Source organism: Phragmites australis, chromosome 4, assembly GCF_958298935.1.
Source record: "Phragmites australis chromosome 4, lpPhrAust1.1, whole genome shotgun sequence".
In the NCBI taxonomy this organism is placed as follows: domain Eukaryota; kingdom Viridiplantae; phylum Streptophyta; class Magnoliopsida; order Poales; family Poaceae; genus Phragmites; species Phragmites australis.
In genome coordinates, this window is record NC_084924.1 from 2989281 (window position 1) to 3014950 (window position 25670).

At 44.0% G+C, this 25670-nt stretch overlaps 4 protein-coding genes and 1 pseudogene across 4 annotated transcripts; 3 read left to right on the forward strand and 2 right to left on the reverse strand.

The window, feature by feature from the left end:
- Positions 1 to 2400: 2400 nt before the first annotated feature.
- LOC133914074 (glycine-rich cell wall structural protein-like) lies at positions 2401 to 2857 on the forward strand (annotated as a pseudogene).
- Positions 2858 to 4432: 1575 nt separating this feature from the next.
- Positions 4433 to 9172, reverse strand: LOC133915225 (vesicle-associated membrane protein 721-like). Its single transcript, XM_062358304.1, has 5 exons — positions 8805 to 9172; positions 6076 to 6217; positions 5878 to 5998; positions 5696 to 5758; positions 4433 to 5041 (listed from the first exon to the last, which is right to left on the reverse strand). Exons 1-5 carry the CDS (start codon positions 8992 to 8994, stop codon positions 4895 to 4897), a joined length of 663 nt encoding a protein of 220 aa, XP_062214288.1. The 5' UTR covers positions 8995 to 9172; the 3' UTR covers positions 4433 to 4894.
- Positions 9173 to 11623: 2451 nt separating this feature from the next.
- LOC133915226 (transcription factor BHLH089-like) lies at positions 11624 to 15159 on the forward strand. Its single transcript, XM_062358305.1, has 6 exons — positions 11624 to 11994; positions 13643 to 13846; positions 14056 to 14121; positions 14240 to 14308; positions 14391 to 14462; positions 14800 to 15159. Exons 1-6 carry the CDS (start codon positions 11794 to 11796, stop codon positions 14932 to 14934), a joined length of 747 nt encoding a protein of 248 aa, XP_062214289.1. The 5' UTR covers positions 11624 to 11793; the 3' UTR covers positions 14935 to 15159.
- Positions 15160 to 17605: 2446 nt separating this feature from the next.
- LOC133915227 (DEAD-box ATP-dependent RNA helicase 27-like) lies at positions 17606 to 22194 on the forward strand. Its single transcript, XM_062358306.1, has 12 exons — positions 17606 to 18218; positions 18460 to 18645; positions 19024 to 19209; positions 20275 to 20358; positions 20475 to 20516; positions 20602 to 20691; positions 20772 to 21077; positions 21157 to 21195; positions 21276 to 21380; positions 21471 to 21539; positions 21623 to 21748; positions 21851 to 22194. The coding sequence occupies exons 1-12, from the start codon at positions 17766 to 17768 to the stop codon at positions 22037 to 22039; spliced, it is 1875 nt and encodes a 624-aa protein (XP_062214290.1). The 5' UTR covers positions 17606 to 17765; the 3' UTR covers positions 22040 to 22194.
- A 1282-nt stretch (positions 22195 to 23476) lies between these two features.
- On the reverse strand, positions 23477 to 25417 carry LOC133915228 (AAA-ATPase ASD, mitochondrial-like). The gene has a single exon (XM_062358307.1). The coding sequence runs from the start codon at positions 25135 to 25137 to the stop codon at positions 23656 to 23658; it is 1482 nt and encodes a 493-aa protein (XP_062214291.1). The 5' UTR covers positions 25138 to 25417; the 3' UTR covers positions 23477 to 23655.
- Positions 25418 to 25670: the final 253 nt, after the last annotated feature.

The following is a 25670-nucleotide window of genomic DNA, read 5'->3' on the forward strand; positions in this document are numbered from 1 at the left end:
ATAAGCGTCACGTGTGCATAAAGACGTATGTAATTGCATTTTCCGATGTCTATCTCTCTCTATGGCTTCTGTCTCTGGAATCCCTAACCATTATCGAGATGCTAAGCATCGCAGCTTCTCGGGTTTTTTTTAATAGGGTTCAATTTTCTGTTTTATATGTCTATCTCTATCATCCACGAACTATGGCATCCGCACCAAACTCATTAGGTATCTCTTTGCAACAGAGGAGTCACACGCAAATTTAAGTCATTATGTATCTCTCCTTTTGTTGCCTTAGACTATAGTTGTTACAAGAAAGATTTTTTTACATGCTGCTTTTTTTGACATCTTTGTTGAGATGAAGGTTTAGTAATAAAATATAGATGCTTCATGATAATTATCTGCTTTTTAAATCTCTTTTATCTTGTTGCTGAATTATAGCTATGTGATAGATGTAGTACACATCGTAGTGAAAATATTGTAATAAATATCGATTTTATACATCTTCGGATGTATAAAGCAAGGTAGGTTTTTCCAAGTGTCGAAGAAATCTTGCCGGAGGCTCTCCGATGGCATCCTAATTTTGGCCTAGTGCAGAGTGTTAGGCTCTGTTGTGCTAGCGCTTGTAGAGATTTTTAGCACATCTGCTGTTTGTTGGTTGCTTACAGAAACCATCTCATTCTTTTTTTAGCTTTAATATTAAAATACAAGTTGTCATCTCATTCTTGCAGCAATGGAAGGTGTCGGCCTGATCAGAGGGCCGAAACAAGTTGAAGTGGCCCAGAATCTAACGACCAGTCTCGGGCCTAACGGCAGAGGCTGGCACGAAAAGCTTGGGCTCTGAGACGAGGTGAGATCTGGGCCACTCACGGCCTAATTTTGCCCACCCAGGCCATCAAGTCGGAACAGGTCTCTCGCTCGCGCTCTCGTCGCTAGTTGTATTTAGGCCTTGTTTCAGTTGGTATGACTTGCGATCATAATATGTAAATTGAAATAAATGGGTAGATTGTATCATTTAATTTTTAATAATTTAGTCTTTAAATTATAAAAAATTAGTAATATATCTTTTCACTAACTTATACATATCGTACAATTCGTTTTCTTAGAATCCACAATCTACATATTGTTTTTCACAATCTCCGACTGAAAAAAACAGACTCTTATACTTCTATAAAATACACGAGTTATGACAGATACGATCTCTATCATTCACCTGGTTTGATCCGATGATCACTAAAAATTTAAATCATATTTCTACTTCCAAAAATATATTTAATTTTTTATTATTTGCTTTTACGTGTGTGAAATACATGTAGTTGCTAGTCACATGAAACCAACCACAAGACGAAACCAACGTGAGCACAACACATCACCGAAAATTCCTGCAGCGCTGCACAACGTGCTAGGGTTTTTAACACGTTTGTAGGGGTGCGAGCGGATCAGGTACAGACGGATATCGCTGTTCCTATATCTTATTCTAGTTTTTTTCCCGAAGTGGGATTGGACACGAATAGTATCAACGGATATCGGTCATCCCATATTTACTTCGGGTTCCTTCAGTTGGTTGGATAGGTAAAAAAAAAATCACTTCATTTGTATCCCTATACATCACATTAAACAGTATACGGGTCCAATCAAAGTGAGCATAGTGAGAGAGTGATCGGTGAGATATGAAAATAAGAGCATTCAGTATTACCTGTCTACGAATATGTGACAATCTATCTATATATTATCATGTTTTTAAGTAAAATCATAATAGGTTTTATCATAACACCTAATATTCAGATATTTTATATATCGAATCGGATACAGATGAATATTATTCAACAATATCAGACATAGATATCAGTCATCTCATATTTACTTCAAACCCTTTCAGATAATCGAATGATCGGAAAATATCAGTCCCGTTTACATCCCTATGCGGCTGCCTCTACTTCTCAGAAGATTTTTTTACTCCGTGATTTACACCCCTATACTTCAGCTGATGAACAGTATCAGACATGGATATCATGCGGCTGCCTCCACTTCTCAGAAGGATCCAATCTATCACAATCTTCAGCTAAAACAATATTGGACATTCAGATACTTTGGATATTTTAGATATCGAATCAGAAATAGTGTTGAACAATATTGAACATAAATATCGATTATCTTATATTTATTTCGAACCCTTTCAAATGATCCGAAGGTAAAAAAATATTCATCCCGTTTGCACCCCTTCCAGCTGCCTCCACTTCTCAGAAAAAATTTTACTCCACGCATTTACACCCCTCACTTACTCCCATTTACCACCCCCGCCTGTCCATCTCCCTCCTGGTTCCACTTCCGTCTCTATTTAAACGAGCACGCCATGATCCCGCTCTACTCCACAACACTACTCCGCTTCTCGCCAACACACGTCGCATAGATCGGTGAGACATGGCCAAGCGCTGCATTGCTTTCGTGGTGGTGCTCTGGGTCGCGCTGGCGCATGCCGTGGCGGCGGCCAGGACCGTGCCCGGTGGCGCTGGTTCCTCCACCGCCGGCCGCGTCGGCCACCAAGAACGACGGTGGTGCCACGGGCGCGGGCGCCGGCGTGGCGGACAAGAAGAACCTCTTCGTGGGCGTGGGCGGCATGGGCGACCTCCCGGGCTTCCCGGCCGTCGGCGCCTGGTACGGTGGTGGCTTCGGCAACAACGGCGGCCGCGTCTTCAGCGGCGTCACCGGCCCGCTCGACGGCGTCGGGGGTGGCATCGGGTGCGCCGGCCCGCTCGGCGGCGTTGGTGGGTTCGGGCCCCTCGGCGGCTTCGGCGGCGGCGGCGGTGGCGGTGCCTGTGGGCTCGGAGGTGGCGCCGGTGGTTTCGGCGGTGGGGGTGCTGGTGGCGTCACGCCTTGAGCTGCATCAAGTCGGTGTGTCGGACGTCGGGCAGTGCACGTACGCACGCGTGGTGCATGCATGCATGGCATTTGCATGCGTCACGTTCATGACCTGGCCTAGATACGGTGATTTTGTTAACCTTTAACCTCCGCGTATCTAATTTTTGATAGACGTTGTGTGGATATATATACTGGTGTGAGTGTGTACGAGCGCGGACACCTCAGTCACTGAGCTACACATTCATCGCCATTCATCGCTTCGGTTCGGGGCGTACGTACATTTTCCCGGTGGGTCGCCGGATGATCCTTCCATGCGACCATGGTCAAAGGCCCCGCGCCCGTCGTGTTCGCACCTCTAATTGAAAAACTTGAACGAAACAACGGCGGCCGTCACGGATCACGCTCTTGCGCCATGGACACGGCGACGCTGCAGCAGGCTGTGAGCTGAGTGGAGTATGACTGCTGCTCTGACAGAGAGACTATCTTATCTCTGATAAGAGACCTCGTCATAAATTTGCCGCAGATGCAGCAGCAGAACGACCAGCGAGAGGGGGTAATGTAAATGCGGCTGCAAGTGAGCTCCAGCATCCTCGGTGGCCACTTGCGCCGCGCCAGGTGTTAGCGGACCACCGGCCGGCGCCCGGCGCCCCGGCGGGCGGTGTGGAACCGGATGGCGTGAGTGAGCCGTTTGCTGTGCTCCGGCAGCAGCGCGCACGGCACGGCTCACCTCGGCGAAGAAAGCTGCCACGGCGCTGGCCGTGACCAGGCGGTGAACCGCATGCCCACCGCCCGGAGCCATCATTCATTCCGTGCCTCTGGCCTGGGAGGAGGACGAGATTCGCTGGCCCGCTCCCGCACATCGGCCGGGATGCTGCTATTACTCCCATGCCTGCATGGGCTGAGGTGCAGCAGCTGCCTGCAGGCGCAAGGCTGCAGCTATTGAAGGCTTCAAAGCCTCTAGCTGTTCTGCGAGAAGCTGGCACCACCACGCAACTGCTCAACTAACAAGCCAGTGAGTTCGTTCGAGTTAAACCGCCTCAACCATATTCCATTTATTTTGTTCCATTCTTAATTTTCCTCCCTATTTTTATTCTCTTTATTTTTTTATTTTCAACAGTTTTTTTTTCAAAGAAATTTGTAAAGTAGAAGAAAAGATAATATCATCTCAAAAGGAACAACCTTAAAATCTATTCGTAACAAAAACTGTAAAATAAAACCGTTGAAACGTTAAAAGGAACAAATATTTCTTTGTAAAAAAGTTCTCATCCACGAAAAGAATCGCTTAAGAATACCCTTACTAAGCGCAGACCTCACGACTTCCGTTTCTTGCTCATACGACGTCGGATAAAACCATGCAACAAGCAAACCCTACTGCGCAATTTCGATTTGTTACTCGCAGATGTAGTCGCTCTAATCGCAGTCTTGGGTTGGAGTCGAATAGCAACTTGAATCGTTTAAAAAAATACTCCTCGGTAATGCACATGTGTTCAGTAACACAACCATATAGCCAAACGCCAAGACCCTGAAACTGTTGGGCAGTTAAATCTGATCCCACATCCATGTTTGTCAAGACGAATTTTTGCGCTAACTGAGGTCGCCCGAAATGCAGACACATCCTTATCCAGCAAAGCAAACAATGAAGCACAACATTCCGGGGGCAGTTCAGTAAATCTACTCATATCCAGGCTATACATACATAGCGTCCGAGAATACTAGATTTCGGAATATAACACCCAAATTAACATGCCTTTCAGGATTTGACACCCTGACTCATATGTAGACTCTGGACGGCTCCACCTGTCATTGTGATCTTGAGCCGAGACACGAATTGGGTGTTATATTCTGAAATTACTACCAAGAATACACGACAGTTCAACCCGCTTAACCCAGTCAGGCAGTCACCATCCAAGAATAAGACAACGTGAAACACTTGTGCACAATGACCGGGCCAGAGCACACTAGAGAAAGAACAAAAGACCATATGTTTCTTCAGCTCAAAGCAGCAGTATTTTAGGGGCAGTTGAATGTATATCAGTCTCGACTTTCTGGCCCACGCTTACTTGCATTTAAAACCGTGGCAGACGGACAGGATTATGATCAGAATTAGCGCGACGATGATGCCCAGCACGATGAGCTTTATCTTCATGTTCTGTAGCCACATCTTTCTCCTTACCTTCGTTCCTTGCTGCCTGAAATCTTGTGCCTGCATACCGACACAATTGGAAGTATCGGATAGACATATCAGATAGCAGCAAAATTGAACGTTTGTGGAACTTTCTGCTTAAACTTGGTACTTTGTATTTACACTTGATCAATAATAGAACTACACAGAAAAAGTGTATCAATAATAGAACTACACATCCTAACCGTTAGGAAGATGACAGATTATTTCAGCACTTTGTATTTACACTTGCATATCACCTTAGCAAGTAGCAAAAGATGGTATCCGGTACATTGACAGATTCATTTCAGTACTTTGACATAGCCTTAGAAGTGTCTAGTAGCCCATGAGCAGCAGTCTATAAACTGACATATTATGTGGCATTTTGCTACCTAATGTAAACAATAATCCACAAGCTCATGATTTAATCACTTGAGCATATCAGGAGTGTCTATGCTAGTAAATTTATCCAGAGTGCTAACGATAGACCTACAATGAAACTTGTGTCATAGCAAAGCATATCTGGATAGCAACAGCAGTGACCTATCAACACACTTGCTGCTTAGAGATATTTTGCAGTCTAGTAAGGAAATCCGCTGCCTTCCCAGGTAACATGTACGTTAACAGCTCCGAAAAGGAAGACAATACAATATCCAGTAGACCAGTGCAGGGTAAGATAAAGGAATGAATGAAGACCTGTGAGCGCAGATTCTCAGTCTTGTCGACAAGCAGCTCAATCTTCTCTCCACGATCGAGGACCTGAATTACACAAGAAGAGAAAAGCAATCAGAACATTCTTCAAGATTTCAACGATGGCCCCCAATATAAAATGGTGTACTTCATACAGCTAGAGCTAATCTGCAAAGAAAAAGGTGTACCTTTTCAATGTTTTCCATCATAACACCCTTGACTTCTGAAACTTGTGCCTTCACTTTGGCCAGCTTGCTGATCTCTTCAGGGTGGTCCACACAATACTGCATGTGCTCCTTAAGTTTTGATCTACGGAAAGTAGAAAAGGTTATTAGTCCGATGAAGCATAATGTATGTACTGAGATTCAGACCTCCGCAATACATACCCGAACTCTCGGTTGAGGCTGTTAGCTGCAGCAGTAGCAGCTTTTCCACCACCATATCTTTTTGTGAAATCATCCTTAACCCTATCCAAGAAAGCAATGGGAACTTGTCGCCCCACTGATTCAACAGCAACCACACAATATGCTGCGGAACAAAGTATGACATTAGACTAGCTTTTCAATTTAAATAGCCAAGTGCCCATGCATTGCAACGAAAACACAAACATTAGATGCGGTAACATCAAACACAAACTCACGGTATGGAGATATGGATACGCCATGGGAGCGCCGCCAAACGAATATGTGCAGAGCGATGCTGTAGTTTGATTTCATATGGTATCCGAGAAAGAGGATGAGACTATCCGCTAATTTTCCTCCTAATTTCTTCATTTATTTTTATTAGTAAAACGGATACCAAATCTATAGCCGGTAACGAGGTGGAGAGGCTGGAGGACGAGAGTGGATAGCAAAAGTGGATAAATTATTCGAATTTTTGGGGTTTTTATTAGATGGGAGGAGAGCAGAGGAAGAGGTGACGCGGGAAGCAACTCGTGTTTTATATAGTAGAGAAATGACGAGAAATTGTGACATAATTGACTTCTCTTGGGTAAAGAGTGTTTGCGGAAGTGAAGACTGTGTAACAAGGCGGCACACAAGAACTTTCTACATTTTCAGAAAAGAAAATGCTAATGGCACCATGTTTGCAGAAGTGAAGACTGTGTACAAAAATCAGCTACTTGGTAAAAATCTGGCATCAGACCTTATTGGAAAGTTTTTCATGCACCTTTTTTATTTCTCACTGTTTTGAGTCATGCAAAACAGGAAAAGTAGAAGATACATTATTTGAGCATATGAAGCAACAACGATACTAGCTTATGAAGAAAGTATCAAGCAACATATAATGGTTCAAAACTTTTTACTCCACATCACCTATCATGTATACCATTCATGGTTGTTAAGGCGGTAAGGTGAGGCATGGCACTTGGGCATTGCTTGGACGCCTATGCGATGTGGCGGACGCCTAAGCGACGCCATACTGCTGCTGTACGAGGGGGTACGAGAGCCTAATTGGCTGCTGTTGGGTGTGACTGCATGTTGGCTGTAGTGCCTAAGTCTCCTAGAGTTCTGGGCCTTGCCATCAGTCCACTTGGCCCAAGACATTGAAGTAAACCTAAAGCCTGAAATTTACTAGCCGAACAGAATAGCAAGTTCCGCAGTGTAGTGCCACCGCCGATGCTTCCTGCTCAATGGACTGAGAGATGGCTTGACTCTGCTTCTTCCCATGCGCCACTACACCACCTCACCTCCGTCCCAACGACGCCTGACGTCCTTCCCAGCGCCACCTAGGGCAGATTGGCACACCGTGTAGTGATCTAGCAGATCCGCCGGCAGCTGCCTGGGCTTTAGCGCCAACAACATGGGATCCACGACTACGGGGATGGGGATTGTGGCGGCTTATTCTCTCAATTTTGCGGCCTTCTCCCTCTCGCAAGTCGAGGCGAGGCTTGGTGTCACCCCTACACTGCCTCGACGCTTAAGCGACACCTTAACAAACCATGATTCTGTTATAACAATTAGCATAAATCTAAGCTGTTATTCCATTATAACAAATAGCATTGTTCAACAGAAAAAGATGAGGTTGCTTTGAAGATTAGAAATGATCAACCACTCCATTCAATGCACTCAGAGGGAATCATCTACCCCATTCAATTCACATTGAAACTGCTCACGACCTGACCCTCAGACCTGAAGGTTACGTGGCTAAAGTATGAGTTGTCAGGGGGAAATGCTCATCAAAAGACAAATGGAAAGACAAAAATACAGGGGTACCCACACAACGAACAATCAATGTTTAGCATAATAGACTGCCTTCATGTTTCACACCATAGCAAAATCACTTACCCCTTGTTTTATTGCCCCCCCCCCCACCTCAGATTTTTTTAGGATTAGCTAAAATTTTAACTGAATCCTAGGCATCTGTTGAAGTCGTCACTGATGACAACAACTTCTCTAAACAAAGTAAATCACAATAAAGCATTTCAACCATGGAAACTTAGCATTACATCATACTAGAGTAACAAAGTAATCATCATTCACATGCATTTATGTTACTTCTTAGATCAGGATGAATTACTTACACAGAAACATCAGCCTATAGCCACGTGACAAAAATGTGCATCCAAGCATCAGTAGCAAGGAGCCAAGCACACAGCGGTCACCACCAAATATATGTACTAAAAATAGTTGGCATATCTACAGGCAGCACCGTGGACTGGTATTTTTTTACTGCTGCCATCGGCTAGTGCAAGTAGCCTGCATACCTAAAAAAACAACACTAAAACCCTCTATGGCATACATAACTCGCAAAACGCGAGGCAAAACAAGCAAGGATTCACCACATACCACATTACCCCCACATCTCGTGAAGTATGGTCAAACTCAAGTCTCAAACAATGCCCTGCAGCTAAGAGCTTAACTAAGTAACTAAGTAGCGCGCAACTGCGAGCATATTTCACACACAACACGAACTGCACAGTACAACACGTCACCAAACAACCCGATCATAGATTCCAATCAAAACGACCTAATCGCATATCTAAGAAATCCACAAGATCTGCATCCTGGCAGACAAATCGAGCACGCACCATATCGGTTCCACACAGATCGGATCAAATCCGCAACGAATCGCACGGGTAAAAGCAAGGACCGAACAGGATGGGCGAGGAACTCACTGAATCCATCTTCCACAAGGTAGTTGAACGTGTGTCCGTCGCAGTTGTAGGTGAACTTGTTGTTGCTGGCGGGGAGCTTCATGAGGCACTGGGAGGCGATGGTGGTGAAGTTGCCGGTGAACTCCGTGTACTCGGCCAGTATGACCGTGCCGCGGGCCACGAACGCGTAGATCAGCGACTGCTGCCCCATGGCGGCCTCCTCCCTCTCTCACACGCCTCTTCCCCCGGTAGTGTAGCTTAGCTCGCCGCTGGCGAAACCCTAGGGCTAGATCTCGGCGAGGTGGGATGCGGGGGAGGGGGAAAGGTCAGTTTCGCTCGTCCTTGATGGAGTAGAAGGAGGGGAAATGGTTGCGGTGGAAAATGAAAGGAAATCAAATTTGGTTGGTGGAGTTTTGCAGATAAACCCACAAGAATTTTATATTAACAGTAAGATCATGGCTTGCTTGTTCAACATTGCTTGTTACTTAGTTCACAATGTCTTTTGCTTTTTATCTCAGTCACACTTGTTTGTGTTGAACAAAATAGTGAAGTTAATGTTTGGGAGCTAATGAAGAGGAAATGGTTTCAATTGTGAGCTTCTTCTTTTCTTTTCTTGGAGCTGCTAGCGCCTGGACATCTGATATGATCACCATTTCCTAGACGCTTTATCGTCACTTGTTCTCGTTAAGCAGAGGGTTCCCGCCGTACGATTAATTAGCCAAAACATGGACCATCCGCCTACCGCTGCAACACAAACACTCACCTTTCAATCCATCCTCAGGCAAGCACCCCACCCTGGTTCCCTCCATGTGAAGAATCTTCCTTTTTGAGGGGATGTTCTTACCCAAAGAGGTGCGGCATTTCTGATGAATGTATGCAATAAAAGAGTTCCAATGTATACAACAAATGTGATTTGCACTCATGGGGGAAAATAAATCAAACTCTGAAGAAAAGTTTGCTAGAAATTATAAATTGAGCGTGTATGCAAACATGCACCTAAAAAACTAACATAAAAAGTTCCAAACAAGAAAATCTACCATGCTATAGTTTTGCAACAATTTGAAATGGTGTATGCAGTAGTCGAAAACAACATTTGCAACAGATTGGAGAAAAAACATTGACTTCTTTGTTGAACACTTAAAATCCCATAGTTGCAATATTTGGCTGGAAAAGGAGCTGGAACAACATAGCAAGGATTAAGAATAAACATGCATAACAAAATAATTGATTGTAGCCCGTAAATAAACAGATGCAACATCTCAAAAGACCTATTATAACATATTGAATTACTTAGTGCAACACTTTGGGAGCTCATCCCTTACTGCAACAGAGGCAATCTTATGCAATATTTTTCTAACAAAGATGCAACAAATTGGGAATCCATCTGCAATAACTACGAATCAAATCACCACATAAAATAAATCCCCATATGCAAGATACCAGTAATTCATCTGTAGCATGTCCAAATCAAATCACCATGCACAACAAAAAATCCTTGTGCAACAAACTCGGAACTCATCTGCAACATGTTTCAAACCCGCCATCCGTCGTCATCTTTGTCCCTTCCAACGGCTATACTAGCTCCCTTTTCCTCCTCTTTGGCTACCGAACGAAGCCTCCATCACCCACATCACCATGAAGCTCGAGATGTCTCGTTGCCCCGCTGGGAGGGCTCAATGCAACTAGGCGGATCACACGCATGGAGAGAAAATGGAGGGAATGTATGTTTTATTGATTATTTGCATACACTTGAGTTATGCAGACACTTGTATTCCATGTAGATAATAATCCTTGTTTTGTGTTATTCTCACATTAACACATCTACAAAGTAAAACATTACTATATTGCCCTTTTGTGTAGAAGCTTGAGAGCGATGAGATACGAGGATTTCAAGCAATTTAGCATCATGTAGTATCGAGAAATGGAAGCATGTAACCACTTTTTTAGTTAAAAATAAATGTTGTGGAATGATTGCACACAGCTACTTTACTTATTTTTTTTTAGACTTTAACTATTTTGCTTTGATCATTCTTTACAAATATCTACATCAATAAATGAAATTGGTATGGGTATATTTGACTTGAAAAATACCATGTTAATGTTATAATAGTTATGAATTTTACAAAATATATTACAATATGATACGGTGATCAAAATTATGTTCTGATGATATGCCAAAATCCAAGCAGGTTTTGTTTTGATTTGGATCCAAATTTGGATCCAAGTTCTTAATCTCAAAATTTCTCAAGCGACAAATCCAAACAATACATTATTATTTGTTATTACTGACTGAAAGAGCATCATTTGTCAATATTCTTACCTGGAAATGTAAGCAGACTCCTAATTTACAACTAACTAAGTGACTATGCGTTGTAATAAAAATATGAATACTGAACACGGTAATATAAAGCATAAACTCGAAGTATAAAGCTGTAAATACATCATGGCCTCATAGGGGTACAGCCGAACGAATACGTTTAAAGCGATGCCATAGTTTGAATTCAGATAGAATCCAAAAAAGATAAATTTTTTCTCATAATTTATTTATTTTTATAGTAAAACGAATCTTATATTAGTAGCCAATAACCAGGTGATGAGATTGAATGGCGAGGGTGAATGGTAGAAATAAATAAATTATTTAAATTTTTGTGGTTTTTATTAAATTAGAGAATAGTAGAAAGAAAATGTGACATGGGAACAATTTATAGTTTATAAGTATAGTAGAGATTCACTAGTATTTAGCGGTGAAAGATTACTTCATCAGCTGGTCAACCCCGCTTCCCCCAATCACCGCGTGGCGAAATCCCGAGGCATTTCTTTACTCCTTCCGCTGCTCCCTTCCAGTCTTCTCTGAGCAGTGAGCACTCCCCCCCTCTCTCTCCCCCCGCAAGTGTGCCCAGCACCACTTCGAGCTCTCCACCTCCATCCGATCTGGTCGCTTCTCCCACCCGGTCGCACGCGCCTCTGAAACCCTAGAACCTCCTCGCGAGGCGCTTCGCCGCCAGCCGCCATGGACCCGGTCTCGGCGGTCGCCGCGGAGCTCTGGCGCCCGCCGCACATCGCCGGCGGCCGCGCATCCTCCGCCGTCACGGAGAAGAGCAGTGCTAGTCGCGGGGGCGGCAGCAGACGGAGGAGGCAGCGGGAGCCTCCGGCGTCCGAGGACGACTCGCCCCGGATCGTCTCCACTTCCGGCGGCGGCGGTCAGGATTTGGTAGGTTCCCCTCTGCATTGATCGTGATCTGTTTGGCATTGTGGGTGTTGGGGCCAAAGGGCATTCAGGAGTGAGAATTTGGACGGTTCCAAGGCAAATGGTCGCTTCATAGTTTAGTGCTTAACTGAGTACGCCGGTGTGATCTGTTGATGTGTACGGTTGAGCTCGGTGTGCTTCGAGCTAACTTAAGGCAGGATTCCTTTGGATTGCTATTTCGATTAACTTGGTGTTGTTTACTTCAGTAATGTGCAGCTGAATCAGCCATGGCAGATGTAATCGAAATAATTTTGGATGCTTGAGAACAGTTTGGTTTCAAAAGGGGCAAAAAATGCTTAGAAGTCCTCTGAAAGTATGGGAAGGTTAGCCATATAAAATAGTTTGGAGGTTATGCTCAAAATCTTTACATCTGCTGTGCTAGTGTTAAAACTTTTGCGGTAGCCCAGGCACGAGAAGAACGTGCAGTTACACAGGGGAAAAGACTTAAGAGAATCCACTGCATGATACTCCAAACTACTAGCAAAAGTACCTGTTGTGTTAAACTCTGTACATTCAATGTCATACTCATCTTACATAATTTCTCATTCAGATAAAAGGAGTTCCATAAAAAGGCACAATTACTATATAGACACATTCCATTTTTATTCTGGTATCACAATGTTTACTAGAGTGCCCGGTCTTTGCTTGGCAATGTAACATGGTGGCATGATCTAACATTCATGAGACAACTGCTTAAACCAGCCCTTTAGGTGCAATGTGTTTTTTAGAAACACCGGTACAACTCGTAGATGCACACACACACTCATACCACCACATGCACGTACTCACACAACGCCTACTGAAGACCAGAGATGCGGAGCTTGAAAATTGACGAAGTCACCACAAACGCCTCGCTGTCAACGGGTACGCCGCCTACCACTGAAAAAAATTCCACCTTGGTGAGACACACAAGAAGCAAACCTGAGGTTTGATCTCTAGTGGGTGGGGTACAACCACCTTCACTAACCATCCAAGCCAAGGCTTCGTTCTCTAAGTGGTATGTGCTTGGTAACTCCACTTTCAATGTTATAGCTGTTGGGTCTGTGCGTACTGAGATGCTCTAATAAGTTAAAGGGCTGTTTCTAGACAAACAATTAAGTCCAATCAACTTTCTCCAATACTTACTACTGAACCAACAGCTGTTGGTCCGCAAAATGTTTTGGCTGGAATTCAGATTCGCAGCAATGCTACGGTAGCATGGTCCACACTCCACAGTCCCGTATAATTGTGGCATTTTGCGTCAGTATAAGACCTATAAAAATTTGCAATTAGAATGAGCTTAAATACAGGTTCGTATCAGCATTTATGCTTGCATTTAGTAGTCTCCCGAGCTTGCATTCTTAGAAGGCATATTTAATCATACTGGTGGGTGCGTCATTGTTGGTCATCTATGGTCTGTGATTTTATCGGTGTCTTGCTGTGACAGTCGCCCCTTATGTTCACGAATCAATGAATCATGTGCTGTGTTGAGTGTTGACAATTTACATACCTGTTTTTGGCTTTTGAGATGAGAAGATGTTAGTTACATTTTTTTAATATCCAATATTCCTTTGTGGAGACCTGACATTTAATTGTTCCTTCCCATGTGTATCCTGATCCTTTTTATGAGCAGACCGGTTCGAAAGCAAAACGTTTCAAAGCAAATAAATCCAGTGATGATAATGGCAATCTAAGAATGGAAGCTGAAACTGACTCAAGAAGTGCTGGCAAGGCTGTTAGTCAAAATCCTCCAGCATCAGAGCCACCAAAACAAGATTTCATCCATGTCAGGGCAAGAAGGGGTCAAGCAACTGACAGTCATAGTCTTGCAGAAAGGGTAAGCTGATGTAATATTTTCTGTTTTGACTATTCTTGTATGTAAAGACTTTAGGTCAGTTTGTAAAAATGCCATATGGATTCACACCATGCACTACAGCAGTCAGAAATGTGGTTACAAATCGAAGTGCTTAAAGATATTGTTGCTATAGGTAAAATGCAAGTATTCAACACCAACTTGACCACGAAAAGATCTTGCTGTTTTGACAGGCACGGCGTGAGAAAATAAGTGAACGGATGAAATTTCTCCAAGATCTCGTCCCTGGATGCAACAAGGTGCACTTCGATCTCAACAGACATTCAGCGTTGTTTGTGTTTCCTCATGAACAAGCTCTAATCCTTCCTGAGTTTCCTTCCAGTAAATGCTGAAATGAATTTTTGCTTGCTTGGTCAGGTTATTGGGAAAGCATCAGTCCTTGACGAGATAATTAATTACATCCAGTCTTTGCAATGTCAAGTTGAGGTATGTCATTTTTCACAACTGTTGCTCCTATGGAATTGTATTACCCTCCATATTCAAGCTAAGATAAAATATCTGTTTGCAGTTCCTGTCCATGAAGCTTGAGGCCGTTAATGCTCATGTGAACAATGGAGTTGAAGCATTTCCGTCCAAAGATGTAAGTCAACTTTTAAAATGTAGTTAAGTACCAAGATCTACCTATTTTTGTCGATTCTTCATGAGCATTTCTTTGCTTCTTTCCAAACATTTGTGTGCTGCACTGTGAGCGCTCCTGAACTTTTGACAAAGCAACACTTCTGAATTTGTAATTATGCATTGCCAGGGTTTTTTTTTGTTTAAATCTGCAGAGTAGAATGCGTTTAAGTAGCTTAATGAATTGCTCCTTCTGTTTTCTGTACGATTTTTGCATTCCTTTTTCAGCGTTTCCACAGGCAATGTGAAGCTTTTTCTTAACTTTCTTTTAAAAGGTTTACTTGTGGCTTTCTCGCTTGCAGTTTGGTGCTCAGGCATATAACACAGGTCCTGGACTGACATTTGATACCCAAGCCCCAAGAGAATACGACCAGGGCGCGACGGCCTCGGAGTGGCTTCATATGCAGATTGGCGGTGCCTATGAAAGGGTGTCATGAGCAAAATGAATTCACAGTAGTGGCCAATAAAGTGAACCATGATCAATCGAGCCCATGGTTCTAGATTATTTTTTGCAACCGTCATGTTCCAAACGCTGTTTTATTCATGCCTGGAGCTGTAATGCCAGTAGGGAGGATGTCATGACGTTTCTCCTATTCATGTGAATTTCTGTAGATCGCGTTCGTTTGTAAGAAGTATGAATAAATCAGGTCTTCTTTCTCTTCTGGGAGTATCGGTGGCCTGTGTTGAAACCTCAGCACCCTTTGCGAAATCTCCTTCCTACCCCTGTCCTACAAATTCGGTAAGCTGTTAAGACTGTTACAACCTTATTCTCTTCATTTCATTATCTTTTCGATTTCTCTGTCCGTTCACATTTTTTTTTATCTTCAACAGTTTTCTTTCGAAGTGATTCGTAAATAAAAATGAGAGAATAATGTGGAATGACTTTGAGAATCTTGTTGTGACGGAAGTTATGAAGAAGAATTGTTAGAATATTGAAGGGAACGAAAATATCTTCATGAAGAGATTTTGTGTTGACAAGAATCGGTTGGATGGTCTAACGGTTGAGTTCCCTATTGCCCTGCCGATCTCACAGCTCCTTTCCCACACGAAATACCCGTTTCACCCCTGTTTTCTTCCCTGTTCACCCCTTTGCTTCGGCCATGGTTTCCATTGCCACGGCGCCACCTGCACATGCTGCCTGCGAGTCCATGGCCTTCTACCTCTCGACCCCGGCCCCCGATGTGGCCCTTCCCCACGTAGGTCACCGACGATGGCGACCACCTCCCCGCCATAGGATCAGCAGCAGCCACCAGCAGCGGAGGGGAGGTTTTGCGGGAGTTAGCGATGCTGACCCCAAGGAGGGCACTGTTTCCGCGGCGTGCCACAACCGGTTGATGGCGGCGCCTCGCACCCCGAGCCCGCTCCTCCAACGCCGCTGCGACCGTGACCACGGCAGAGCGGGCATGCTGGGGGCGAGGCGTTGGAGTACCGCGTGGTGACGCCGCTCGTGGCGGATCCGGAGGCACTCACCAAGCTGCCGTTGTGGAGGCTGCGTAGCATTTGGGAGCTCGCCTTCGCCCTCAACTTCCTCAACGTGAGCGTCGCGCTCGTGCTCTCGTGATTTAAGAGCTCAGGGTTTAGCGTTCAAGTTGATTTCAGAGTTCAGTATTTCTGTTTGACGTGGTTGATCTGCTTTGGAAAATTGCAAGCCTGTTAACGTACTTTTGTAAAGGGAACTAAACTCAGGGAGAAAATATATCCAAAAACTCCTGATCAAAAAGATAGAATAACTGACATTCCTTATTATTCAGCTTTGGAATGTCTTATGTATGTTATGTTATTCATGTGGCCTGACCTTAGTCATGTTATTGGAATTCTTAATAGATATCCAAAAATCTTAGGGAAGAGCACTGGAAGCAAATGAAGCATGTACTGTGTCATGCTGAAGGAACTTTAGATTATTCATTATATTTTAATGGTTATAATCTTCGACTGCAGGCTTATACTCATGCTGATTGGCAAGGGGATCTGGATGACCGAAAATCTACTTCATGTTATATATTCACTTTGGCAAGAGGTGTAATTTTTTAGTGCAGCAGGAAATAGAATTCTATTGCTCTTTCTTCTATGAAAGCTGAATACATTGATGTATCTAAGGCAACAAAGGAAGACGTAGGCCTAAGAGAATTTTTGGCATCTACCAAGGTCGTAAAAAGTGCATCACAACCTGTCACTATTATCTGTGATAATCTAACGACGATCAAGGTTTTCAAAGATCTCAAATTTTATAGTAAAAGTAAACACATTGAGGAAAGGTATCACTATATTTGTAATGTAATAAATAGACTTAAATCTGTTCTTTTGGTTTATTTGCCTAATACTAGTATGGTTGCATATCCACTGACTAAGCCTGTTAGTCAAAAATTATTTTCTCAGCATATTAGAGCACATGAGACTTTATTTTATTGATTGAAATGGTTTAGCCAAGTGCGAGATATTAGACTTTTACGTGGCTTCCAACATTTATTCATGGTTATATATATATTTGAGATGCCAAGTATAACTGTGATAGAATACAATAGATGAATTGATTGAGATATACTATGCTAGAATTTATATGTAGTACATATATTTAGCCTCGTTACAACACAACATGGAACAACTAGGTCTGCTTTGTAAGATCGACTTTGCATACTATTGATCCATATAATTATATTGGAATTAATCTTATATGTAATATGATCATAACAAATAACTCACGTATGTATGCCAGTGACTAGTATATTATAGATTTATATAACTGATACTCCTTCTGGTTGTAAATGTAGGTTATTTTAGTCTCCTCAACTATTCTCTAAATATAAGTTATTCTCGAACTTTTATGTATTTTTTCTCTCTCTTGTTCTCGTCTTACCCTTGTTTAATAAATGCTACCACTCTCATAAATAAATGAGTTATCTTTTCCAATGTAAAATAAATAAAGGGCAATAAAGTCATTTGATTTACTTTCTTAATCCTCATACACAAATCTAAAATGAATTATATTTACAATCAAATAAAGTATGAGTTGATATTTAAGAGTCTAACGGTTTATGTAGAAATAGATCTAACATCTAGAAATAAAATATATAATTAGATCCCTACCCTCTAGCATCATAAATCATTGTCCGGCCGAATCGGGCCGGTTTGGCCTGCAAGAACGACAATGCCCTGCGCGTAGCGGAAAGCTGCAGGTGGGGACCACGTAAGGGTGAGACCCCTGCCGTTACGAGCGGATCCTAAAACCCTAGCGAAGCCGAACCCTCCCTTCCCTCCCGCCGCCGCCGCCATGTGCCCCACCGCCGCGACCATGAGCTCGGCCAGGCCGTCGAAGAAGCGGAAGCAGCCCGTCGTCGCCCCGCCGGAATCGGACTCCGAGGAGGAGGAGTCGGTCTACGACACCGCCTCCGACGACGAAGAGGAGATGATGCATCAGGAGGGGCATGCGAGCGACGACAAGGGAGAGGCGGACGAGGACGAAGATGAGGAGCAAGCGCAGGCGCAGGAACAGGAAGAGGAGGACGAGGGCGAGGTTGGGATAGAGGTGAATGAGACTGGGAAGAAGAAAAAGAAGGGGAAGAAGGAAAGGAAGGAGAAAGAAGAGGGGGAGAAAGTGGAAAAGAAGAAGGAGAAGAAGGGGGAGGGAAGTGGGATTCTGACGAACATGCTGTTCTCGGAGCTCCCCATCTCCGAGCTCACTGCCAAGGCCATCAGTGAGATGAACTATACCCACCTCACCCAGGTGCCTCCTGCCTCCGTTTAAAATTTACCATTGCATCGGCGCAAAGGCTGCTCTTTTGTGCGAATTACTTCTGTTCTCAGCGCAGGTCCATAATTGCATATTCTTTTGTTCTCGGTAGAGATGACTGCATTAAAGTTAACTGTTTCTGTGAAACTTAGCGTTATGTGTGTCGGTGTGCTGCTCTGTTGGATTTTAGTATTGATATAGTGACATGGGTGTGTGATTGTTTTCATCATTGCAGATTCAAGCTAGATCGATACCGCCTCTATTGGAAGGAAAGGATGTGATGGGCGCAGCCAAAACTGGCTCAGGGAAGACTCTTGCGTTCCTTATACCAGCGATCGAGCTGCTCTATCACCTGCATTTCTCACCGAGGAATGGAACTGGAGTTATCGTGGTTTGCCCGACAAGGGAGCTTGCTATCCAGGTATATGGTTTGGCGTTGTTGGTTTACACAGACAAATCATTGGTGCAAAGTATTCCTGTTGATTCAACCTTACTTCTAAGACTGTTCAAGAACTTTCTGTGAATGAATAATCGAAATCGGATGTAATAAGGTTATGCTTTGTTAAGACAATGTTGTGTAAAAATAGTGGTCAAAGTGTTCATGTTACATTGTCTTTTAGACAAGGTACATAAAACTGCTTTTCACATTACTATTGCCAAATATTGGCGAACTGTTGAACTTTGAAAAAAATAGTCTTTTGTAGTGTTTAGTTGCCAGGTCTCTTAACACAATCCATTGTTAATGATTTGTACCTATGCATTTCTCTATTCTTAATCACCATTGATTCGTTTTCTCTAGACACACAATGTTGCCAAGGAGTTAATAAAGTATCATTCGCAAACTCTTGGATATGTAATTGGCGGTAATAACCGGAGAGGTGAGGCTGATCAGCTCGCAAAGGGGGTCAATTTATTAGTCGCTACACCAGGCAGGCTTTTGGACCATCTACAAAATACCAAGAGTTTCATATACAAAAGGCTAAAGGTAACGAAACTTCTTGTTTCTAGCACTTCACTGTGAAAGGTTAAAGCAAATCTGTCTGTTAAAGTAGTGTGCATTTTTAACATGAACCTGACCTGACATTTCATATTTCTTGTGTAGTACAGCCATACTTATTTGCATCATCAGTTCTGTTTACCCACTAAATCACAAATGCATTTGTGCTTTACATGATCTACTGTTTTGTCCATGACTCAAAAGCATTCTGTGTTTAGCTTTTCGTACCCTCAAAACCACCATTCAGGGTTTAAATGCTCTGGTTTCAATAGTTGACGGATGTAAACTAAATGGTATTGGAGTTGCAGGTCAAAATTAAATCAAGGCAATTGTTGAGTGGTGCAAATACTTTTTCTTCTTAAAATTAAACTAGAGTCTAGATAAATTTGCCGCTTGGATTATACAAAGTATATGTAAAATTGTAAACTATGCTGGTTTCTATCTTTGTTAAGTTACCTTTTATCTCTGTTACATGTTTCCTCTGGGTTGGTTATTATTTCCACCAAGTTCTGTGCATATAGTTTATCTGAAAATTGTGAGCAATGTTGGTTTTCAATTTTTACTAAACCATTTTATCTCGGTTACATGTTTCCACTGGGTCTGTTATTAGTTCCACCAGGTATGTGGATATAGTTTGTCTGAAGTATGAAATTATTGGAGTAAATAGTTGAGAAATTTTTTGGTAGCTAAAAGTTGTTATCATGCTCTCACAGTCATCCTCTAAAAGAGTGGAACTAATTTATTCTATTATTTTACTCGAAAATGTGTTTAAATACATTGTTGGGCTGGGATGGGCTCAGGCTATTGCCCTTGGATCTCTAGACTCAAGCCTGGCCCAAAGCATGGAATATTGGACGAATTGAGCTGAGCTGCCCATGAACAAGTCCAAGATTTAGTTTGCTGGCTTGGTTTCATGTTCCATCGGTTTGTATTTTTACTATAGGGACATGGAAACGTTATTCAGAACCATGAATGCCAATATGCCATGACTGACCCCTTGTCCCAAACTTTGTCTATCTATCTCTGACATACCTCATCCAATTATTTTTGTAGTGCCTTGTAATTGATGAAGCTGACCGCATACTTGAGCAAAACTTTGAGGAAGATATGAAACAGATATTTAAATGCCTTCCTCAGGTATAGGATCGTATGGCCATCTGGCAATCCTCATTTCATATGTATAATGCAGCTTTTAACTTTGCTCTGGCATAATATTTTATTTTTCCTGTTGAATCATTATGGATGATATGCAGAATAGGCAGACTGTTCTTTTTTCTGCTACACAGACTCCACAGGTTGGTAGATCTGTTATCCAACTTATTCAAACTTGTCATCATTTTTCTTTAGGTTGCTCTGCTTATGCGTTGATCTATTCCACAGGTTGAAAATTTTGCTAAGTTGTCATTTGAGAAAAATGAAGAACGTAAAGAAAAACCAGTTTATGTTGGAGTTGATGATGATAAATCAAAGGTAAGGAACTGCTTCACCTGGTTATTCAACTCTCCTTTTAAGAATCTTTTGTAGGAAAAATAACTGTGATGCTCTGACAGGCTACTGTTGAAGGCTTACAGCAGGGCTATTGTGTCATTTCTAGCGAGAAAAGGTTTCTGGTTCTGTATGCTTTCCTCAAAAAGCAACAGTCGAAGAATAAGAAGGTCATGGTGTTCTTTTCATCATGTAATTCAGTCAAATTCCATGCAGAACTTTTGAATTTCCTTCAGATAGAGTGTTCTGATATCCATGGGAAACAAAAGCAGCAGAAAAGAACTACAACATTCTTTAGCTTTTGCAAGGCAGAAAAGGGCATATTATTATGCACTAATGTGGCAGCACGTGGACTTGACATCCCTGATGTGGTGAGGTTTTTACCTGTTTTTTTTATCAGCAGACCTATTTTTCTCCACCGCTAACCTAAGGATCTGTTCCCTTTCTTAGGATTATATTGTGCAATATGATCCTCCAGATGAACCAAAGGTTGGTGATTCTAAATAGAGACAGTGAAATTTTCTATTCCTCTCACTTTTTCTAACCGTAAATTGAAATTTCACTTTCAGGATTACATCCACAGAGTTGGTCGTACTGCACGTGGTGATAAGGGCCAAGGAAATGCATTACTGTTCTTACTACCACAAGAATTAAAGTTTCTCATTTACCTGAAGGTAATATGCTTTATGTGAAAATAACATAATGTCTACTCCCCCCCCCCCCCCTAAACTAAGAGAAATCACACATTAAATGGTTGCCTGCAGGCAGCCAGGGTTACTCTGACAGAATATGATTTCGATGAAAAGAAGTTGCCCAATTTGCAATCACACCTCGTAAGTGTCTCTCACAGTAACTGAATTGTTTCAATCCCCCTTTTTTTCATCGTGTAGTAGTTTTAACTCTAGTTATTGAGCAGGAGAATATTGTTGGTGAGAATTACTTCCTAAACCAGTCGGCGAAAGACGCCTACAGATCCTACATGTTGGCATACGACTCACACTCTATGAAAGACATTTTCGATGTCCAGCAACTCGATCTGAAGGTAAATGTCCTGTAAACTTGTCAATTGGTGTGAGATGAATGCTGATATTTCATGTACTCTCTTTGCATACGACTCACACTCTAATTCCTCGTTGCCTTGTAGAAAGTAGCAGCGTCGTTCTGTATCAATAACCCTCCCAAAGTGAATGTCGGCCTGGAGAGCAGTGCGTCCAAACATCGGAGGAAAATGAGGAAAGTGGATGGTGGGAAGAGGCATGGTATTGGCCCGTCGAATCCTTACGGCCGTAGAGACAGAGACGGTGGTGACAAACGACAGTTCGCAAGATTCTAGAAAAGAGCGTTTCAAGGGTTTAGGATGCCCCGAGGCAATTGCGATGTGTGTTAATATCAGAGCTTCGAAGTCATCTGGCTTTGGAAAATTTTGTGATACGTCACTTGTTCTCAGAATGGATGAGATTTAATTTTTGTTAAGGGGCGATTGCTTCATATTATGGATTTATTAGGGTGTAATTCAATTTTCCCACCCAATGGGTTCCCAATTTGCATAGCACTTGATTACTGCAGAAGCGAATGGATCCCATCAGTCGATCAGAAATCTCTTCTTTTGTCCTTGTAGACCATAGACATTTTTTGTCGGTTTTACTATGTGGTAGTATACCGGCAGCTACACTCAGATTGGATTCGACTCAGGAAAAGCTTTACTGGAAAGGAGCAAACACACGCTAGGTTTATAGAAAGGAAATTATATAAGATCTTGAATCCTGATTTATGTCGTCGTTTACTGATTTAACAGGATATATAGCATACATAAGAGGGAGTCTCTCTTTATGTGAGGTCGAGTTTTATAGAATTTCTTTACAGTCTTATCAAATCGTGTTGTCGTTGTCCGCAGCAGCTGAGCTGAGCGCCTTCTTCGCAACGGAAATGGGGCTGGTGCCTGGTTATGGTTTCACCCGGCTGCACCGCACCGCAAGCACCAAAACGACATTCCCTATTGCCGTCGTCGCGCTGGGTCGTTGTGGACGATGCCTCCTGTAGGCCGGCGGGATGTCGATGCCGTCGCTTTGCGTGGCCCCGTCGATGCGAAGAAGAGCCGGCGCTACAGCCAGCAGCCTGCAGGTCCGTTCTACACACGCCATCGCGGAGTCTAGATCACCACAACTAGGCTCAGCACCGCGCCGGGGTTCAGGTTCAGTTGAGGCGTCCAGCCCACTCCAAACCGCTGCATCCACCGACCCCTGGATCACTCTGCTCGCAGAAGCTCTCCATATTTCAGGTGCCAAGGTGGCGGTGAGCCGGTGATCACACCGGGAAATACAATTATGCACGTCTTTATACACGCATGATCCATCTCTATATCTGATACTTATCTATCTATTAATTCCCTTATTTATTCTATAATTTTTTACCTACTTCTCTAACACAGATTTTAATATAAATAAACTATTCTAATAAAGCATACGGTCTTATGCTCTGGTCAAATTTTCGTGTCCGACCACGCCACACGCATCAACACAGAATGGATTTCGGGAACGCGCGGTCTGCAATGATGCACGAAACGTCCCTGGCTATTGACTAGCAAGAAAAAGTTCAGCATTGAGCATCCAAGATTTTCGAACTTTGATTCAGGTCACGTAGTCCTCTCGAGTCAACATCGGATTTTTTTTTTTTACATCGTGCTGTTTCTTCCGAGCAAAGTTTTTCTTAAAATAAACTTTCATTTATTCTATATATATCATTAAATATTAGAACCTTGAAGAACCAGAGGGAAATCAGCAGACTTTTTTTTGAAAAAGGATAACAATCTGGCCTTTTACATTCGTGATGCATACAACTCTTATTGCATTATTACGTCATCTTAGCCTATTACTTAAAGGAAGCAAAAAAAAAGATAATTATTACCGATGACAAAATCAGCAGAATTACCGATGACAAAATCAGTTAGAACTACGGCTCCTCCTCCTCATCTGGTTCGTCTTGCCCATTTCCTCCGCTCGCCTTCTTCTCCTTGGCCTCTTGCAGTGCCTTCACCAAGGCCGCGAGGCACGAGTCCGGATTGTCGTCGACGTTCTTGGGCGTCAGGTTCTCGGCGACGTCCGCCGGCGTCATGTCCACCTCCCGCAGCAGCTCTCCGACGGCGCCGAACAGCTCGTGCGACTCCACTTCGAGGTACGTCTTGGCCAGGAACTTGAACGCCTCGAAGCCGCAGTAGGACATCTCGATGTGCTTGTCCATACGGCCCCTCCTGATCAGCGCCGGGTCCAGCTTCTTGACGTGGTTGGTGGTGAACACGATGAGCCGCTCGCCGCCGCACGCCGACCACAGCCCGTCGATGAAGTTGAGCAGGCCAGACAGCGTCACCTTGCTGCTGGTGTTCTTCTTCTCGTCAGCCGCCTTGGCGGCCGCACCGTCCTTCTTGTCCTTGTCGTCCTCTGCTGCCTTTTCCTTCTTCTTCTTGCGCGCGCCGGTCAGGTCGAGCGAGCAGTCGATGTCCTCTATCACGATGATGGACTTGCTCGTCGTCTCGATGAACAGCCTCCGGAGATCGGTGTTGGAGTGCACCGACGTGAGCTCGATGTCGTAGATGTCGTAGTCGAGGTAGTTGGCCATGGCGGCGATCATGGCCGACTTGCCCGTCCCCGGCGGGCCGTACAGAAGGTAGCCGCGCTTCCACGCTTTCCCAACGCGCGCGTAGTAATCCTTCCCGTTCTTGAACATGTCGAGGTCGTCCGTGATCTCCTTCTTCCTCGCCGGATCCATGGCAAGCGTGGCGAACGTCTTAGGGTGCTCGAACACGACGTGGCTCCATGCCGAGCTCTTGTACCCGCCCTCGCTCCACTGGTGGGTGGAGATGTTGGTGAAGAGCTTCCGCTGGCGGTTCTTGACCATGACGGAGCGGCCCTGCTGCCGAACGCGCGGGAGGTAGGTGTCGAGCACGAGCTCGCGATGGCGCTCGAGGAAGAAGAGCCTGTAGAACCGGCGCTCTTCCTGCACGCCGCCGCCCCGCCACGGCGCGCTGCCGTCCGTGCGCGGGGGCGGCCTGGAGTAGGCCCACCACCAGACCTTGGCTCCCTGGAACTCATCGGCCACCTCCTCGCCGTCGACCATGCTGAGCACGAGCTTGTCGGCGTCCTTGGCGCCCTCGGCCCTGAGGTGGCGCACGCCGCGGGAGCACGCATCGCTGAGGTAGGCCTTGATCTCCTCGTACGCCTCGCTGCGCTTCATGCGCCCGCCCTCGTGCTCGGCGATGGTGACCGACAGGTACGGGTCCACCATCGCGGCCAGCCGCCGCGCGTGCCGGCTGAAGTGGCGGCCGAAGAACTGCTGCAGCTGGAGGTGCTGCAGGTTCTGCCACACCACCGTCCACAGCACGGCGATCAAGCTCAGCACCACGCCGGAGTTCAGCCCGCCCCACACCGACGCCTCCATCTTGGTTTCTTTTTCTCTTCGATTACAAGAAAGACGAGCTCACACCACCGATGGTTTCTCGACCTGCGCCAAATCACAGGAGCTGGTCCTTGAGCTCCCACTTCCTCACTCTCTGCTTATATAGTTCTCTCGGAAGCAGGGTGCGTCACGGCGGTGATCGTCACGGACGCCGACCTGGCGCGCGGCGCGTCAATTTTGTTGCTTCCTTTTGGAGTGCTTGCCCGCGAAGGAATTGGGATCCCCATGTGTTTGATTAGAGGGATGGGGGTGGATGCGAGATAGCGATATCAGTTTTAGAGATATTTGATTAGGCAGATAGAATGGATGGGGTGACTATTTTGAAACAATATTCTCTAATATTTGGATGAGCTGATCCGGCCAAATTTCGGTCGCTTTATGTTTTTCATTTAATCCTTGATTTTATTTGAGAGTACAAGAGCGCTCTAAAAATTCTAAATATTTTTATAAGTAAATTAAAGCACAGTAACAACCTATTTTAATTGGTTTGATAAAAAAACATGAGTTAATATTTA